Below are 18,914 nucleotides of genomic sequence, written 5' to 3'. Positions count from 1 at the left end.
CCATTACTGAATGAGGAAAACCAAGTAACATAGGCCCTGTTAATATTATCCCCTCTCGAAGACCCAACACAGTGCTGAGGTATAAAGAAACATCTGGGCGCATTCCTAGACCAAACACAGTTCTTTTGCACAAAAGGGTCAAAACTGGGCACACAAGTGTGAGAGAAAGTCGTCAAGGAAGACACGGTTGGTTTCAAGATAGAGATACATTCATGACGTTTTATTGCAGCTGTTTCCCTCACCCAGATGAAATAACCAGTCACTTGAACTTGCAGTTCTATTTACATTCTCAATGTGACAATGCGCAGTAACTCTAGAGGCCAAGCTGTTAAAGTCTCCGTTTTTATACGAATAGTGAAGATGTTTCTTAAGAAAAATTTAACCTTGTCAGTGGCACATGGTTCCCATAATTAAAACAGTTGCAAAGAGCATAAAGTGCAGCTGCCTGGTATGTAACAAAAGATGCAAACAAAACAGATTCAAGTTGTTTCTCAGAGAGCACAACGATACAACACTGAGACCACAAAATTGCAGAGTAAAACAATGATTTAAAGGGAGGAGGTGCAAAAATAAAACAATCTTGGCAGAGAAACATTACATTCTTGACCTTGGGTCCGGGCACATGGAGTCTGGGACGGATGCTTCTCCCTGCTGAACATTTCAGAGGCACCTTGGTTAAAACGGACATGACCCAGTACCACGGACCACTTTCCTTGTGCTTCTATGAGCCCATGTGTGACCACATCCCCACCACACAGCACCGTGGTGGGAGAGGAGAAGGGTTCTAACTACTCTATGAATTAGGGTCAACTCTTTATCTACTGAGGGATGGGGGAGGGGTGATAGTGCACAACGGCAGACATTCCAAATACCTGTCACCCTAGTGTCTACAGCAGAGAGCCTGGTTACACAGTGGAAGGTGCAGCACTCCTAAGGCCCTGGGGATAATCCGCTGGCCTGTGGTCTGAGTTCCTCCCCACTCCCTCTTGCTCTTGCCCAGGGCCAGGGCTGGCTCCCCAGGCCCAGGCTGCCAGGGAGTGTCAGGCTTTTGTAAGGGAGCGTCAAAGCACAAGATGTTAGGGGCTCATGACTACACTCCCCACTGCCCTGCCTCTGGCAGCCACCAGCTTTGGCTCTAACTCCAGACTTTGCTCTTGGTGAATTTCTGTAGCACTGGGGATGTGCGTATGGGAGGAGAGCCCTCAGTTCAGGAGCGCTGCTCAACCACTGTGTAGAGACACAGAGTGGAACCTGGAGCTCACTGGGCAATCACTTCATCTCTGCACGGGCAGCTACCAGCAAAAATGAAGTCCCAGCTCTGAGGAGCCCTGAGGATGGACGGTTCCTGTCATGACCTCTGATCAGCACCCAAGGAAGATGCAGAGAGCAGGTGGGAGGGAAGCTGCCTTCTCCAGGCTGGGCAATGGCAGAACCCTCAGGGCTCGGGCAGTGAGCACCCAGGAAAGGAACCAACACGGGCTAGAGCCACAGCTGACCCAGAGAACAGCTTGGTTTGGGGGATCCCTCTGCCACTGGGGCTAGGGGTTTCCTATAAGGTAGTTTTATGCCCCACTTCAGAGGAGGCCAGAGCCCTCAGATCTTTTCAGCAAATCAGTCAGGCCTGTCATCAAAACGCTGGAGCCCCTCCTGGCCCTCATCTACTGTTGATCCCACAGGGCAGCTTACAGGGGGCTAAAAGGGTGAGGGTAGGTGCCTTTCACTAATATTACAGTCACTCAAGGAGAGCTCTCTTCAAATCTGGGGTGATGGGCGCCTCCTCAGGGGCGCAGGATTTTACGTTTTGCTTTTAACTGTGGCTGTTCGTGACAATCCCAAATGCAAATTCCAGTGTGCACCTTTGTCTAATTTCCAAATTTTTTAAAAAACAATCATATGTCCTAAGAGTTCAAAGTACATAAAACAGCGGTTATTCTAAGAAAACAGGCTGCTAAAGAAGAAAGGCTTTGATTAATATTAAAAATAGGCAAGGCAGTGCTTTCCATAGCTCATGTAATAAAGTTTGCCTAATACCTGTTCCTCTAAATAGAAATGACTTAGCATGTGCGTACATTCAAAATATAAAATAAAAAGCACTAGTTGTCAATACATTTGTAGAACTCTGTAATCAAATTCCCTAAGTTAATTGTGGTGGGGGGAGGACGGAGAGGCTTTTTGTAAACAACTGATTGCAGACATTCACACTGAACCATCTCGAAAAAGCTGGGCTCTGCATTTGGATGCTTCTCGGGTGTGAGCTGGACTCTGGGCTGAATCTGTGTAATTCCACTCCGATTTTCGAGGTGTTATAAGTGGAGCTACAATATCACCATCCTGTCAAAGAGAGAGAAACTAGAAATAGAGAAAAGCCAGTTTTCATGGTTTTTGCGAAGGCCTCAGGTACACGTATCTTTGTCCTGCAGACAGATTGCTTCTGGACAGACTTACTCTTGGGAAACCCCAGACTGTATATATGCTCAGTGTGTGGGCTGAATTAGAAATGCCACGGTCCTAGCAAGGGAAGAGCCCTCAGAGCAAAAGCCACCAGACCTATTCTTTTCACATGGCTAGGTTTTACGGCCCTCTCCCTTCACACACTTCCACGGAACACACTCTGTCCTGGTTTTCCAGGAGAAAGAGGGTCTGCACTGGACCCCTGCTCCTCTCTTTCCTAGTCTCCCCTGTAATAAACGTCCCAGGCCTGTAAGACGGCAAAGGGGGGAAGGACAGCATGCGCCTGCAGAACTTGAGCTTTGCTCCACAATCAAGGCTATAACTTTGGCCCCATCAGTACTGACTCCACCCAAAACAAGGGATGGTGTCAAAGTGAAGTGACTTGAAAACAAAGAGTGTGAGAAGCTAGGCCCTCTAACACCTGACTCTATCCTGAATCGTTCTTGAACTTGTGGATGGATTCTCGAGGTTATGTGAGGGTACAGATCTGTGAGAGCCTTTATTGCACTAGCAAGAGAACGCTTGTGATAGAATATCGTGGCCTTCATTTGCCTACTTGCTCTCAGATCCACACTTCGCCTCCCTCTGCTGTGCTGTGTAACAGGAGCTGCTCTTGTGAACTACGTTTCCCAGCTCCCGTGTCTACTGGCCTCCAGTCAGGTTTGGCCGATGGGAGGCACTGGTGGGAGGCTGGAAGAGAGGGGGGCAGAGAAGCCAGGGTGTCTCTCCCCTAACCCCTCTGGCTGGGTACAGTGGCTGTGATTCTGCTGTGGTTCTAGCTTCTGCAGGTGGCCCAGCACCTGGACTCCCACCTCCTACCCTAGAGGTGGCAGCAGCTCCCTCCTGTTGTCTCACTGTCCTGTTGGCCCATTTAGCTCTTCTAAAGCTTTCGGATCTCCTGCCCCGTATCACATTTTTTCTGCTGACCTACGCTGGATCCGACTTGATAGAGCTATTATTAAAAGCAGCCACACTATTGCCATGACACTCATATTCGGAAGACCCGTACCTCAAGTCAACATGATTTGTTTTCAAACTCGTCTCTATTTCTACCAAACATCCTTATCTCTACCCGTTCTAATTTCAACTCTAGTGAACTTTATGAACGCCGACCTGACTATGTCCCTTTCCTGCTTACACACCCCAGGGGCTCCCACTGCTCTGGTGCTCCTGGCTTACAGCACTGTGCATGGTGCCCCGCCCCCATCCCTAAATGCACCCTGTTCTCTCTCACCTTCCGGCCTCCCCCCCACCCGCCTTTACCCAGCTGACTCCTCACCCATTCTTCAGGTCTCAGCTTCCAAGTCCCTCTTTAAATAAGCCTTCCCCAACCAACCAGACTTAAACCTGGCTCCTTTTTGCTCCTCTAAGACTGTCCACACTGCCCCTGACCCCAAAGCACTTACCACACCATTGTGACTGTTATTTACTCATGTGTCTGTTATCCCCAAATAGAGCGAAACCTGTGGGAACTGTCTCAGGTACTGTTCCATCCCTGGCCCCTAACATAGGGCCTGGTGAAAACACTCATTCCCTGACTGAATGTATCTGGATTTAAGTCACTATCACCACATGGCTGAACTTGAATAGCCTCTTGTCTCTCTGCTTCCAGTCTCTCCACGTTCCAATCCATCTGCTGCTAGAGTTTTCCTTCTTCATCAGGGGTTTAGTCTCCTTAGAAGCTACAGTACATAAGACAGACATACTTCCTTATTTCCACTGGTCTCACTCTAGCTGGAGACAAAACCCAGAAGTAAATATTACAGCAGCATGGTAAGTCTTGAATACTCTGCCCACCGTACATAACAGTAAATCTTTCTTAGCTGATTACCCACGCTTCTCCACAATCCAGCCGACTCTTCCGTTTCCATCACCTCAACAATAAGACTTTGAGGCCCCCAAACACACCCAACTTGTTCCAGTTGCATTTTTGTGTAGCTCCCATTTCTCTCTGCTACTCATCCAAACACAATCCAGCCTTCTGGATGTAGGAGAATCCTCCCTCCTGCCTAAGACTTTTCTTTCTTCCTTTTTTTTTTTTTTAACATCTTTATTGGAGTATAATTGCTTTACAATGGCGTTAGTTTCTGCTTTATAACAAAGTGAATCAGCTATACATATACATATATCCCCATATCTCCTCACTCTTGCGTCTCCCTCCCACCCCTATCCCATCCCTCTAGGCGGTCACAAAGCACCGAGCTGATCTCCCTGTGCTATGCAGCTGCTTCCCACTAGCTGTCTATTTTACATTTGGTAGTGTATATATGTCCATGCCACTCTCTCACTTCATCCCAGCTTACCCTTCCCCCTCCCCGTGTCCTCAAGTCCATTCTCTACATCTGTGTCTTCATTCCTGTCCTGCCCCTAGGTTCTTCAGAACCATTTTTTTTTTTTTAAGATTCCATATATATATGTTAGCATACGGTATTTGTTTTTCTCTTTCTGACTTACTTCACTCTGTATGAAAGACTCTAGGTCCATCCACCTCACTACAAATAACTCAATTTCGTTTCTTTTTATGGCTGAGTAATATTGCATTGTATATATGTGCCACATCTTCTTCATCCATTCATCTGTCAGTGGACACTTAGGTTGCTTCCATGTCCTGGCTATTGTAAATAGTGCTGCAGTGAACATTGTGGTACATGACTCTTTTTGAATTATGGTTTTCTCAGGGTATATGCCGAGTAGTGGGATTGCTGGGTCGTATGGTAGTTCTATTTTTAGTTTTTTAGGAACCTCCATACTGTTCTCCATAGTGGCTGTATCAATTTACAGTCCCACCAACAGTGCAGGAGGGTTCCCGTTTCTCCACACCCTTTCCAGCATTTATTGTTTGTAGCTTTTTTGATGATGGCCATTCTGACTGGTGTGAGGTGATACCTCATTGTAGTTTTGATTTGCATTCCTCTAATGATTAGCGACGTTGAGCATCCTTTCATGTGTTTGTTGGCAATCTGTATATCTTTGGAGAAATGTCTGTTTAGGTCTTCTGCCCATTTTTGGATTGGGTTGTTTTGTTTTCTTTTGATATTGAGCTGCATGAGCTGCTTCCATATTTTGGAATTCAGCACCACCAAACCAGCTATACAACAAATGCTAAAGGAACTTCTCTAAGGCTTTTCTGACAGCTCTCCCAAAGCTCTGAGTCCTAACAGACTCACCTGTGTCCCTCCCTCTGGCATCTGACAAAGAGCCGATGTACTGGGCTACTCTTTCATGTCTCACCTTTGGTTTTTGTTTCCTTCAGCACCCAACACAGGGGGGCGGGGGTGGGAAGCAGCTAAGGTGTTGTGAGAGACAGCACTAGGCCAGGAACTAGAACTCTGTTTCCCACCTGCCTGCCAATCATATTCATTCAGTCAACAAATATCAACTGGTCACATTCTCTGTGCCAGGCACCCACCATGTGCAGGTCAATAAGGGACAATTTCAACAACATTCTCTATGGGATTGGCAACTAGAGAATTTAAATAGGTTATAGGTTTGGGAATGCTGAGTTTGAAATAAGTTAGAAAACTTATTATCAGTTATATGTGGCCTTAAATAAGTTAAAGCTCAGCTTTGGTAACCTTCTCTTCAAGATGAGGACACAATATCTCACCCCCCCAGGGTCACTGGGAGGACTGGGTGAGACAACTGGTGAGAACACTGTCAAGTACTATTCACATGTTCACCATCTTAAACTTTTATTATTAGGACAATAGTGATAAACAGAGCACCCACTCACAATTGCTGTAGGAAGAAACTGCTGGTGGACACAGGTTCAGGCATTTTAAAAGGAAAGCTTAATGTGGAAAAACCTTTTTCTCCCAAACCAAAACCAAATGACATTTTTTTATTTATTTACTTTAAACTTTTAATTTCATATTGGAGTATAATTGATTAACAATGTTGTGTTAGTTTCAGGTGTACAGCAAAATGATTCAGTTATATATACACATGTATCTATTCTTTTTCAAATTCTTTTCCCATTTAAGTTATTACCTAATATTGAGCAGAGCTCCCTGTGCCATACAAGGTCCTTGTTGGTTATCCATTTTAAATACAGTAGTGTGTACACGTCAATCCCAAACTCCCCAACTATTCCTCCCCACTACTGTTCCCCCCAGTAACCGTAAGTTCGTTCTCTAAGTCTGTGAGTCTGTTTCTGTTTTGTAAATAAGTTCATCAAATGACTATATTTAAATGAGAACTTTTCAGAGGGATGTAAGGATTGCTTGCGTTTTTTACTTAAAAATTTGTGCAACATATGTGAATAATGTCACCCACCTGTGGCTTGGTGAAGTCATTGATTAAACACCACTGAACGAAATGCTGTTGTGCAGCGTAGAGACTCCTTTTATCCGTCTTCTTACAATAAACTCGAATCAGCTGCTCAGCAAATACCTCTGGCAAAAACTGTGAAACCTTTTTAAAGAAGGAAAAATTTCACTGTCACCTTGAATTCACACACTGAAGAGAGATCAGCTGTTCCTAAGCTCCATGCTTGATGTTATATTAAAAGCACCCTGTTGTTTTGCTATTTTATCCCAGTGATAATCCAGAGAAAAGAATTCAAGGCAGCTGTCATATTGCAAAATGTCCCGCAATTTTATGTCCATTAATAGAAGATGAAAGGTTTGTATGATATAATTACATGAAGACGACTGACTCTCACACAGAAGATCTGCAAATACGCACATTTCACTTAGATGACTTCAACCATATGACACTCCCTTCCCACCAGACTTACAAGCTAGCCTCTAAACCAAAAAACAGAGCTTTCTTCTGTGTTTAGCAAACAGGATAAACTGGCTCTTAAGATGGTCTAGGCTACACAAAATCAGGTATACTTTAATTTTAAAGATATGCTTCTGCTTCTTTTTTTTTAAATAGTACACATTGACTTTAGGACTCAACCTGAAAGTAAAATGCAATTTACTGTAAAGTTCCAAATGCCACTGTCGTATATTTATTTTACCTAAGTAGTTACCTGATTTTTAGTAATCATGATTGCCTGGCTGGGCTCACTCTTACAATAGAAGCGAACATGATCAATAGGATTCTTGTCTTCCATTCCATAATCCATGTTGATAACCTTAATACAAGCAATAAGTAAGTGATCGTGTACATAATAGCAATGAGAGTTCAATTCAGGGTTGTGGGGCATCACAGGAAACGAAGCAGAGCTCTCTGGAGGTTGAGAAGTAGGAGCCCTGGTAGGGTGGCTCATAGCGGAATAAAGGTAGCTCTGGTGCATGACCCATAGGGAATTGGTCTTTGAAATCTGGGTGGGGTGGGAGGGGTATTTGTGCTTTCAACATAAGTAGGGTATAACGTCAATACCTACTATGTGATAGACACGTGGCAGGCACTGTTGTGTAGAGATACAAGGACCCTTGATAAAATCCCAGCCCCCGTAGACCACATGGCCTAGACTGAGGTAGAACAAATAATTTAAAAAGTAACTATCGGGAATTCCCTGGTGGTCCAGTGGTTAGGACTTGGTGCTCTCACTGCCGGGCCCGGATTCTATCCCTGGTCAGGGAACTAAGATCCTGCAAGCTGTACAGCCTGGCCAAAAAAAAGTAATTATCTAGCACCATTTGTTATAAGAGCTACCAAGGAAAAGCAAATGGTACTGTGAAACTTTGTAACCTGGGAACCTAGTAGTCTGGGGCTCCTAGGCAATGACTGGAAATGTTTTCCTGGGAAAGTGACATTACTAATAAGTGAGCAGGAATTAACAAGGCCTAGGTAGGAAAGAAAAGAATTCCAGGCAGAAGAAACAGCTCTGAAGCAGAGAGGACTGAAACTTGTCTGCTGGTTTTAGTAGCACTGAAGTCATTGCTGATCTTAGTGACAGTAGTTTTAATACAGGCAGACGTCAGAGATATTCCAATACATGCAAAGTGCAATAAAATGACTTGCAATAAAATGAAATATAGCTGTATAGTGATGGTGACAGAGAAAAGGTTCAGAAGTAGATGAGAAGGGACTTCCCTGGCGGGCCGGTGGTTAAGACTCTGTGCAGGGGGCACGGGTTCGACCCCTGTTCCAGGAACGAAGATCCCGAAAGCCATGTAGCGTGGCCAAAACAAACAAACAAACAAACAAAAAACAAGGCAAAACAAAAAAGAAGTAGACGAGAAATGAGAGAGAAGACAACTTTTGGAAGTTTGGCTGTTACGAGAGGCAAGAGGGGAGAATATGAAGCGGACTGTGGTACCCAGGAAAGGTAAGGGGACACAACTTTTCAATGAGTTTAACCCTGAAGAAGAGAAGATGGGTAAAGAGGAGTGCAGGGTTTGTTATTTTCTTAAGATGAAAGTCTGTTTAACTGCTGATGGGAAAGTCAAAGAGAGAGAGGAGAGAACGCATACTGTGTGGTTCTGCAGATGTTCTGAGACAAATTGCTCTCTGGCCGCACTGCCCAATGGGGTAACCACTGTCCATGTGTGGATTTTTACAATGTCAAGTCATTAACATTAAATATAAGATTAAAATTAGTTCTTCAACTGCAGCAGCCACATTTCAGTGCTCAATAGACATGTGTGGCTAGTCACTACTGAAATGGACAGCACAGATACAGACCATTTCCATCACCACAGGAAGTTCTATTGGACAGCCCTGGCCTGGAACACAATTAGAAGGGTTACCCTTAGCCTTCTGATAGGAAGAGAGACACTTCCCCACTGTACCAGAGCGAAGTCTGAACACAGCTGCACGTGGAGGCAGACGGTGTAGGTGGAGAGAGTTCCTATCTAATAACCTATATTTTATCTCTGAAATAAGAGCTAAAGTGGAGTTAGTCACTGAGAGTGAATACAGTTGGGGTTGGGAAGCAGGGCTGGAGATTTGGGAGGAGTGAAGATGGTTTGAAATAGTCACTATGGAGACTAGGAGAATTGCACTAAGCTTGCCAGAAAGTCCAGAGGGCCCACCTAGGGTTGGTGACCATGAACTGTCATTCAGCGTTTTGCGAGGGAGTTGAGGGTAATTGCAGAAAATGACTGAATTAATGGAAACACGATCTAAGTTAGATTGGGAGAGAAATAAAGATAGAAGATCACTAACCAGCTGGAAGAAAGTCAGGAGACAGTAAACTGGAGGTCCTGATGAGCTAGGAACAAGTAAGTAAGGAAGAAAGGGGTTTATGGACAGAGATGGGATGCTTCAGTTAGTGATTTTTAGAGGGAGGGCATTTTCAAATGTTGATAAGGTTCAGAGGTGGAGGGGATAAGGTCACTGAAGATGAGGATAAGGAGATCAGAGTTGGCGCCATGTGGACTATGAAGCCACTAAGGATGATGGCAGGAACCGGAGTAGAGTGGAAGGCTCTGCACCATGCCAAAACCTGCAACCAAGAGGACAGGAGATGGTTTAAGGATGTCAGTCTCAGAGGAACAGGGATCTTGCATGGGGTCTTGAAGTGGTACTAGGGAACAAGAAGACTGATGAACAGGAAGGTCTCCTGACCCTGAGGAATGTGCTTTTCCTGAAAGAGCTGCAGGGGAATCAGGCTCTCAGGGGACAGCCAGGCTGCAACAAAGGCAAAAAGATAGCCAGAGAAGAGGCTAAAGATAGAGGGGAGTTAGTTAATTACGGAGTGGAAATTCCAAAGGGCTCCAGGGACAGGTTTGGGACAGGGAAGAGATTGGAAGTGAAGTAAGGGGAAGAAATAGAGTAATGTGGTGATGACGGTACAGAAAAGAACAGATGATAAGAGGGGCTTATCCTGTGAGTGGTGACTGAAGAAAACCGGTATATGTGCTTTGCTGGCTATGCTGCCAGTGGCCTGTGAGACAAGGGTGGACATCTGAGATTCAGCCATGGTCCAGAAGTGAGACCAGGGGTCTGCAGTACACGGCCAGCCCTCCCACTCTGCATGGTCTACTGGCTTTGATAGCTGCATTCCTTTATCTGTGAGGGAAAATTGCTCAGTCCTCCCCACGGTCCCAGGGCTGGTGCTGTCACAGGTCTCTCTCCTGGGTGTTGTTTCATAAGGGCGGGACCTGCTGCAGCACTGACATTTTACCCATCGTGCTAAGGCATGAACACTAGTCAAATTTTCAACAATCTAAGTGCCACTACCTCTTCGGTATTTACTTCCTTGGCTTTAGAATAGTAATAAAAGGCAATCCCTATTTTCTTCATAATGCATAACTGTAAATTCCTCCTTAAAGCAGATTTGATAAAACCATTATTTTCCAGAAGGGCAATGTTATACAGAGATCCCGTGCTTAACCAAGGACTCAAGAGTAAAAAAGTAGCTACAGACCAACAACAATGAATCTTTAATTCTAAATAGTACATTATGTTTTATAGCCCATTACATAATCATAAAAGTTACTACATACAGTCCCCAAAGGGGCCATGTATGGTAAGATGCACCACGTAAATATATTACACTGTCAAGCTATAACTAGATGCTAATTCATGATAAGACATTTAATTAGCAATTTTATTGCTTTCTCAGAATACAGATAGGCTTTACCCATCTTAAAATGGAAAGAGTTTCAGATTATGAAACTCTTGTACCATACTCACTGTAAAAAAAAAAAAATCACCTGCAATTCCACCACTCGGGTAGAAACAGTGTTAACATTTTACTATTAATATATCCAAAATTTTTTCAATATGTGCACTGCACACACATATTTAAATGTAATGTATATACATTTAAAGAAACAAAATCATTCTGTACGTACTTTTTTTCACTTATTATAAACATCTTTTGATGTTAAAAACAACTTTTAATGTTTGCATTATTCCACTGAATTTCCTATTGAGAGACATATATAGGGACTTCCCTGGTGGTCCAGTGCTTAAGACTCCACGCTCTCAATGCAAGGGGCACGAGTTCGATCCCTGGTTGGGGAACTAAGATCCCACATGCCATGTGGCATGGCCAAAAAAAAAAGAAAAGACATACACATTTTTCCCCTAATTTCACACTATAATAAAGCCACAATAAATATATTTGTGCTTTTTTTTGAAAAACTGATCACCTCCTTTGGACAAATCCCCAGAATGAAACTGCTGGGTCAGTTAAAATTGACCCTAGTTTGGTCTCTTGTATCAATTTACACTCCCATTTTCACATACCTTTATTATCACAAAATCTTATAAAAATTTTTTTATCTTATACGTCTGATAATCAAAAAACTCGTTGCATCAATTTGCCTATAGGTTAACAAGAAAGTTAAACTTCTTTCATGTCTATTGGCCATGTGTATGTCATCTTCTCCTATGCATGGCAGCCACCTGAAGTACCTCTGATCCTCTATCCATTGGGAGATGGGGAGGTGGGGGACCGACTAGGAGTAATGCCTGCACTGAGGGCAAAGGGCAGACACGTGGGAGCCCAGGGATAACATTCTGGAGAGTGAAGCCTTTCAGAGCCTCAGGAAGTCAGGATGTGAGATCCCTTTATTCTGGTGGAACCTCATCTAATGAAACAGGAAACTGCAGCCTGATCTGCAGATCTGAGGCACTTCATCACGCAGTCAAGTGAATAGAGAGAGGGTCCAAGGGCAGTTCACTCACTGTGTCCCTCGGCAAAGAATGGTTATGGAGAGATTGCCTTTTGCTCAAAGATGCATCAGCAAGAGAATAACAAATGAGAGGCTTATGGAAAAAATACACAGAGAACACTGTCCTGAGATTTCAGAGGAGTAGAACTCTGAAAAGAATTTCTTAGAGGAAACAAGAAAATGTGAGAAAGCCGTTTGGCATTCTCATTAGGATACAAGAAGACACTACATCCTCTATGAAAATAGGAGTCAAAAAGTCTTAACTTTTTCTTTTGTGTGTGTGTGCAATTAAAATATTATTGGTATGTATTACTTTTTTGATCAAGAAAACATTCAAAAATCACTATATACAACATTCTATTAATGACATGACCACAATTACATAAAAATATTCACAATATTGACATAAAAATGTCAAAGAAGGTTTTAAAACTGCTTAATGTTAGTTTTTTTCTGTGATATCACAGGTGATTCTCTTTCTTCCATCTTTCTGTATTTTCCAAATTTTCTATAATGAACATGTACTACTGTTATAATGAGGGGGGGTAGCGGTGCTTTATTTTAAATAAATTCTTTGCTTAGTATGTTATTGGACTAACTACTTACATCCACTATGAAATCTTCAGCCTTCAGTTCAGGTTCTAGCACCATGTCACTGGGTTTAGCACTGGCGACCCCTTTCGGAAGGCTTTCGTAGTTTTCCTAGAAAAGACGAGGCTCCTCATGTTAGAACTCCAGTTCTTCATTCTACAGTGTTTGTGTCACAAAGAGGTTCCCTCTCTAAAAACAGCACTTTACCAAAAAAAGTGGGTAGAGATTTCCCTAACAAATATATGGTTTCTGCCTATGCCATCTTTTAATCAAATCACAATAGTGCGATTTTCATAACAGCATTTCACATTGAAAAAAATGTGGCATTAACGTGTTAGTAAAACAAGAAGTAAAGTGTGACCCAAGGAAGTATCATGAGGCGGGGTGTGGTTATCAGTGTGGCTTTTGTTATGCGCTTTCTGGCAAAGAGAAAACCCTTCAACAAGCAGGAGAGATAACTGATAACTGAACTAAAGAAGGCAAGCAAGCACCATCTGCAAGAACCTGATAGTCTGCCAAAGAAGGAAGTAGTTAAAGCAGGTCCTTAGAGTGTCAAAGAAGCTCATGCAGATACCTCATTTTGAGGCCCCTTTTACTCACATTCATTTTCTTGCCTTTGGGTCTAGACAAAATTTGAGGCTCCCCTCTCACTTCTGACATGAGAGAGTAAAGGTTTTGGAGTAAATGAGACCTGGCTTTGAATCCTGGCTCACTAACTGTGCTTCCAAAGGCAAATTATTTAATCTCTCCCAAGCCTCGGTTTCTTCATCTGCAGGGCAGGGCTCAGAAGACTGATGTGAAGATTAAGTGAGAACGTGTAAAGGGCTTAGAATACAGTCGTGGTATTGTGATGGGCTAATGGTTTCCTCCTGGGGGTCAGAGGACCTTTCAACTTACCCTTTTAATCTTTATTTGTCCTATAGGCTGAGTCTCACCCACAAACTTGTATAGATTACGGCATTCAATTTTCTTTAAAATCGCTCGTGCAGCATCCAATTTGGGATCAGCAGAGTATAAAATCTCCAGAAAAATGTTATCTGCCAATTTGATGAAATTTCAGTTACATTAAAATGAAAAAACAAAATTTTAAAAGACTCATACATTGCTGTATGACTCATACATCGTCTGAAATGATTTCAAGCAGTTTACAAACGTAGGTACACTATGATTATAACAATGTGAAAAAAAATTTTAAAGCCTGGAGTGAAAAAACCTTTGTAAAAGTGTTGCAGTCAATGTCTCATATTTGCTTCAAGGTAATCTAATAGCGGGAAAGGGGAGAGATGAGACAAGACTGCACTGGAGTTGATGACTTGAGACTGGGTTTTAGGTACAAAGGGGTGTATTAATTTATTGTTATGTTGGTTTTTAAAAATTATTTATTTATTTATTTTTATTTATTTGGCTGCGTCAGGTCTTAGTTGCAGCATGCGGGATCTAGTTCCCTGACCAGGGATGGAACCCAGGCCCCCGGCATTGGGAGCTCAGAGTCTTAACCACTGAACCACCAGGGAAGTCCCTATATTATGTTTTTTTAAAGAGAATGATACTTAAGGATTACAAAATTATGTCTGAGATCTGCTTCAAAATGGCCCAGGGTCTGATGGGGTGAAGGGATGAAGCAAAATTGTCATGCGTTGATAATTGCTGCAGCTAAGTGATGAGGCTAAGTGATGTAAATTTCCTTAATAATAAGTTTTTAAGGGAATTCCCTGGCAGTCCTGTGGTTAGGACTCTGTGCTTTCACAGCCAGGGCCTAGGTTTGACCCCTGGTCGGGGAACTAAGATCCCTCAAGCCTCGCAGTATGGCCACAAAAAAGAAATAAAAAAAGTTTTTAAAAGTTTCATTCCATGATGATAGAAGGTAGTTTATTTTCCTTCTTTCTTTTTCTTCCAACTTTTTATTTTGGAAATTTCAAAATAAAATACCTTTCACTGAAATTTATCCACTGTTAACATTTTCCCACATATGCAAACACTCTCTCCGTGTGTATGCACATAAATTTTTGAGGAAACATTTGAAAATTACAGACATCAATACCTTTCACTCCTAAATACTTCAGCATGTACCTTCCAAGAACAAGAACGTCCCCCAACATAACCACAATCGTGCCAAGAAATTTAATACTGATATAAAAATATCTGACATACAATCTATATCTGAATTTGCTTAATTGTTCCAATAATGCAATTTATGAATTTTTGTTGCTGTTTAGAGAAACCAATCAAGTATTATGGATGACACTAGTTATCGTGTTTTATAGTCTCCTCCCATCTAGAACTAGGATAATTTCCCTGACTTCTTTCACGATGTTGACATTTTAGAAAAGTTCAGGCAGTCATTATGTAAAATGTCCCAGACTTTGAACTTGTTCGACTGCTTCTTCACCATTAGATTCAAGGAGAACACTGTTGTCGAGAACACTGTATAAGTGTTACAACATCTAAGAACACTATATAAGAGCTTGGCTCAGTGCATCATATCACAAGTCACATAATGAGCTTTGTTATATTTATGGGTTATGTTAAGTTCCAACAGTTGGTTAAAGCAATAACCACCACCCCGCCCCGAATTTCTCTGTTATAAATGTATCTTTCCCTTTGTAATTAACAATCTGCAGGGTAATATTTTGAGAGTCTGACTATCCCAATAAGTTGTCAACCAATGGTTTAGCATTCATCGATAATCGTTCATTGAATCAATCACCGCATTTTGCAAAGTGAGTTTTATTAAAATGCCTTTTCTTGGCAAAATAAAATATTAGTAGTCTATGTCATTCACGTCACCCACAAATATATGTACCAATCCACGGTTAACACATTCCTCACCCTCTCAGTGATGCTGTCTACAAACCCCTCTCTCTATCTTTAGTTTTCATTATTCCTTTACACATTATACGCACAGTATGAAAAACAGAACAATTTTATTTTAACATAAACAAGACCAGGGGTGGGATGAACTGGGAGATTGGGATTGACATATATACACTAATACGTATAAAATATATAACTAATGAGAACCTGCAGTACAGCACAGGGAATTCCACTTAGTTGTACAGTAGAAACTAACAACATTGTAAAACAACTCTACCCCAATAAAAAACAACAGCAACAACAACAAAAAACAAGACCACGCTTTTCTTATCCATGCTTTTATCTACCCTATTCCCAGGTGAATTAAAGAAATGCTTTTCCCCATGACAGAATCTCACTTCCTGAAGGCCCGTCTAATCCCTGAGGTTCATCTCAAAAGGCACCTGATTGTGAAACCTTCCCTAATTCTTCCAAACCAGAGATGTAATTCCTCTTTGAACCCCATGGAACTCAACTGATACTCTTCTTATGCCTTTCATCTTATTCTACCAGGTACAGGTTTTGGGGTGGACTTATATTTTCATTTCTGTTGGCTAAATGGGTAAAAGAAGGATTACTGGATCACAGGATACATATATGTTTAAAAGAAAATGCTCAACTTTTCCCAAGTGGCTGTACCACCTGCATTCCCACCAGCCATGTACGAGAGTTCTATTTGTTCTACGTACATGTTTTCAGAAGAGTCATGTACAAAAGTGAACTGCTTGTCTATTAAATTTAATGACTAAAATATCACTAAAATAGTGTAAACAACATTCAACTTGGGATCAGAAGACTTGGTTTTGAGTTCAGCTTTGCCATTTTTTAGGATAAGTTGCTTTCCCTCATTTGGCCTGTTTCCTCATTTGAGGGGTTTTAAGCAGATGATCTCTAAGGTTCTTTTGAATTTAACATTCTAAGACCTCAATTTAATTAAGGGATTTGGGGGTAGGGTCTTGCAGGGAAAGGGAGGGAAGGGGTACGGTCCACCTATTGCTTAGGAATATTGAGGGATAAAGACCAAGGTTTAGCATTGGTATTTGCTAAATGTATTAGCATTTAGAAAATGGTTACTTAAGACAGTGGTCATAACATTTGCAATGCTTAACATAGCTACATCCAGATAAGCTGAAACATCCATTAGAAACAGGAATTTAGGAAGCAGTGAGAACAGATAAAGAAACAGCATATTCATATGATAGACTACTACTCAGCAATGAAAAGGAATGAACTACTGGTACATGCAATCTGGATAAATCTGAAATACATAATGCTGAGTGAAAGAAGCCTTACACAGAAGAATACATATGGTATGATTCCATTGATATAAAAGTCTAGCACAGGCAAATAGGTTGCTTCTCGGGGTGAGGTAGGGACAGGAATTGACTGGGACAGGGCATGAGGGAATTTTCTAAGGAGAAGATAAGGTTCTGTGTCCTGCATTTGTTTAGCAAATGTTACACTTACCATTTTTACATTTATACAAATTGCATGTAACTTTTACATCAAAAGAAAAAAATCTATAAACAATTAGTGAACTTTAGTTAATCTGCATGCTGAAGGAGTTAGGGTAAAGTATACTGACATCTGAAATTTACTTTAAAATGCATCAAACCTTAGATAGATTAATAAATGGGTAGAGGGATGGTAGGTAATAAATATGTGATAAAGCAAGTCCAGTAAATGCGAGAATTTAGGTGGTGAGTATACAGGTTTTAACTGTAAAATTCTTTCAACATTGCTATATATTTTCAACACTTACCCCCAAAATGTGAAAAAACATTCTAAAAAATTTAAAAATAAGAAGTGAAGATTTGGGACTGCCCTGGTGGCACAGTGGATAAGACTCTGAGCTCCCAGTGAAGGGGTCCCGGGTTCGATCCCTCGTCAGGGAACAAGATCCCACATGCAGGCCGCAAATAAGAAGCCTGCCTGTCACAACTAAGGAGCTGGTGCAATCAAATAGATAAATAAAAGCAAATTGATTTAAAAAAAGAAGTGGAGATTTTTAAAGTAAAGATAAGGTGAGTTGCTTTTGGAAATGCAGCAAAAGTAAGGAAGGCTCTCACATGGTCCTATTCCTTCAAGGTCATGTAGTTAAGGACAATAAGGATTATATGACTGCTCAGAATAATACGCAAGAAAACTACAATGATCCCTGTCTGAAATGATGAAAGCTGGAAAGGCTATATGCTTGTTCTCCCATACTCTGGCAGATAAAGCACAAAAATGTAACCTAATTTCTTGTCTGGGATTTTTGACATTGTTACAACATCCAAGTATGTGATCAGTGAACTCATCTTACCGAATGGGGTAAAAACCAGTTTGGGTGTTCTAGAACTTTCATGGTGAGCAAGAGCTATGTATTGTCATGAGCACTTAAGACCTCATTAAAATGTATGATATTTTAATGGTTTGTCAGTTAACCCCAAAGTGTATAAAATGCAGAATTCATTTCTTTTCACCAAAAGATAATTTAAATGTAATATAATGTTACAGGATGAATGGCTGGGACTGGTCTCTGAGGAAAACTGAAGATGATTTTTTAAAACACAGCATCACTTGCTTCATTATGAGCAAAAGTTAAAAATAAATATCCAGGGAGGCGCCTTCAAGATGGCAGAGGAATAAGATGTGGAGATCACCTTCCTCCCCACTTATACATCAAAACTACATCTACATGTGGAACAACTCCTACAGAACACCTACTGAACGCTGGCAGAAGACCTCAGATTTCCCCAAAGGCAAGAAACTCCCCACATACCTGGCTGTTTGGCTGACACGCTCTGGTGCTCTGGCTGGGTGTCAGGCCTGAGCCTCTGAGGTGGGAGAGCCAAGTTCAGGACATTGGTCCAGCAGAGACCTCCTGGCCCCATGTAATATCAAACGGCGAAATGTCTCCCAGAGATCTCCATCTCAATGCTAAGACTCAGCTCCACCCAATGACCAGCAAGCTACAGCGATGGACACCCTATGCTAAACAACTGCAAGACAGGAACACAATCCCACCCACTAGCAGAGAGGCTGCCTAAAATCATAATAAGATCACAGACACCCTAAAACACACCATCAAATGCAGTCCTGCCCACCAGAAAGACAAGATCCAGCCTCATCCACCAGAACACCGGCACCAGTCCACTCCACCACGAAGCCTACACAACCCACTGAACCAACCTTACCCGCTGGGAGCAGACACCAAAAACAAGAGAAACTACGAACCTGCAGCCTGTGAAAAGGAGACCCCAAACACAGTAAGTTAAGCAAAATGAGAAGACAGAGAAACACACAGCAGATGAAGGAGCAAGGTAAAAACCCACCAGACCAAATAAATGAAGAGGAAACAGGCAGTCTACCTGAAAAAGAATTCTGAGTAATGATAGTACAGATGATCTAAAATCTTGGAAATAGAATGGAGAAAATACAAGAAACGTTTAACAAGGACCTAAAAGAACTAAAGAGCAAACAAACAATGATGAACAACACAATAAATGAAATTAA

The 18,914-nt window shown here is 41.9% G+C and overlaps 1 protein-coding gene across 3 annotated transcripts in view; it reads right to left on the bottom strand.

Annotated features, from left to right (window-relative positions):
- Positions 1-199: 199 nt before the first annotated feature.
- Positions 200-18,914, bottom strand: part of SAMHD1 (SAM and HD domain containing deoxynucleoside triphosphate triphosphohydrolase 1) — a 63,107-nt gene continuing 44,392 nt past the window's right edge. For 2 of the 3 annotated variants that reach the window (XM_004272978.4, XM_012534156.3), the window contains 5 exons: positions 13,461-13,600; positions 12,579-12,674; positions 7,430-7,534; positions 6,727-6,864; positions 200-2,331 (listed from right to left, as the gene is read on the bottom strand). In XM_004272978.4, the coding sequence (XP_004273026.1) occupies positions 2,197-2,331; positions 6,727-6,864; positions 7,430-7,534; positions 12,579-12,674; positions 13,461-13,600 (614 nt within the window). In that variant the 3' untranslated portion in view covers positions 200-2,196. Of the gene's footprint in view, positions 4,134-6,726; positions 6,865-7,429; positions 7,535-12,578; positions 12,675-13,460; positions 13,601-18,914 lie in introns of all 3 variants that reach the window. The other variant, XM_033433683.2, reaches the window with a different exon arrangement.

Source organism: Orcinus orca, chromosome 16 (assembly GCF_937001465.1).
Source record: "Orcinus orca chromosome 16, mOrcOrc1.1, whole genome shotgun sequence".
In the NCBI taxonomy this organism is placed as follows: domain Eukaryota; kingdom Metazoa; phylum Chordata; class Mammalia; order Artiodactyla; family Delphinidae; genus Orcinus; species Orcinus orca.
Note: the sequence above shows the minus strand (reverse complement) of the source record. Positions and strands in the feature narration are given on the sequence as shown.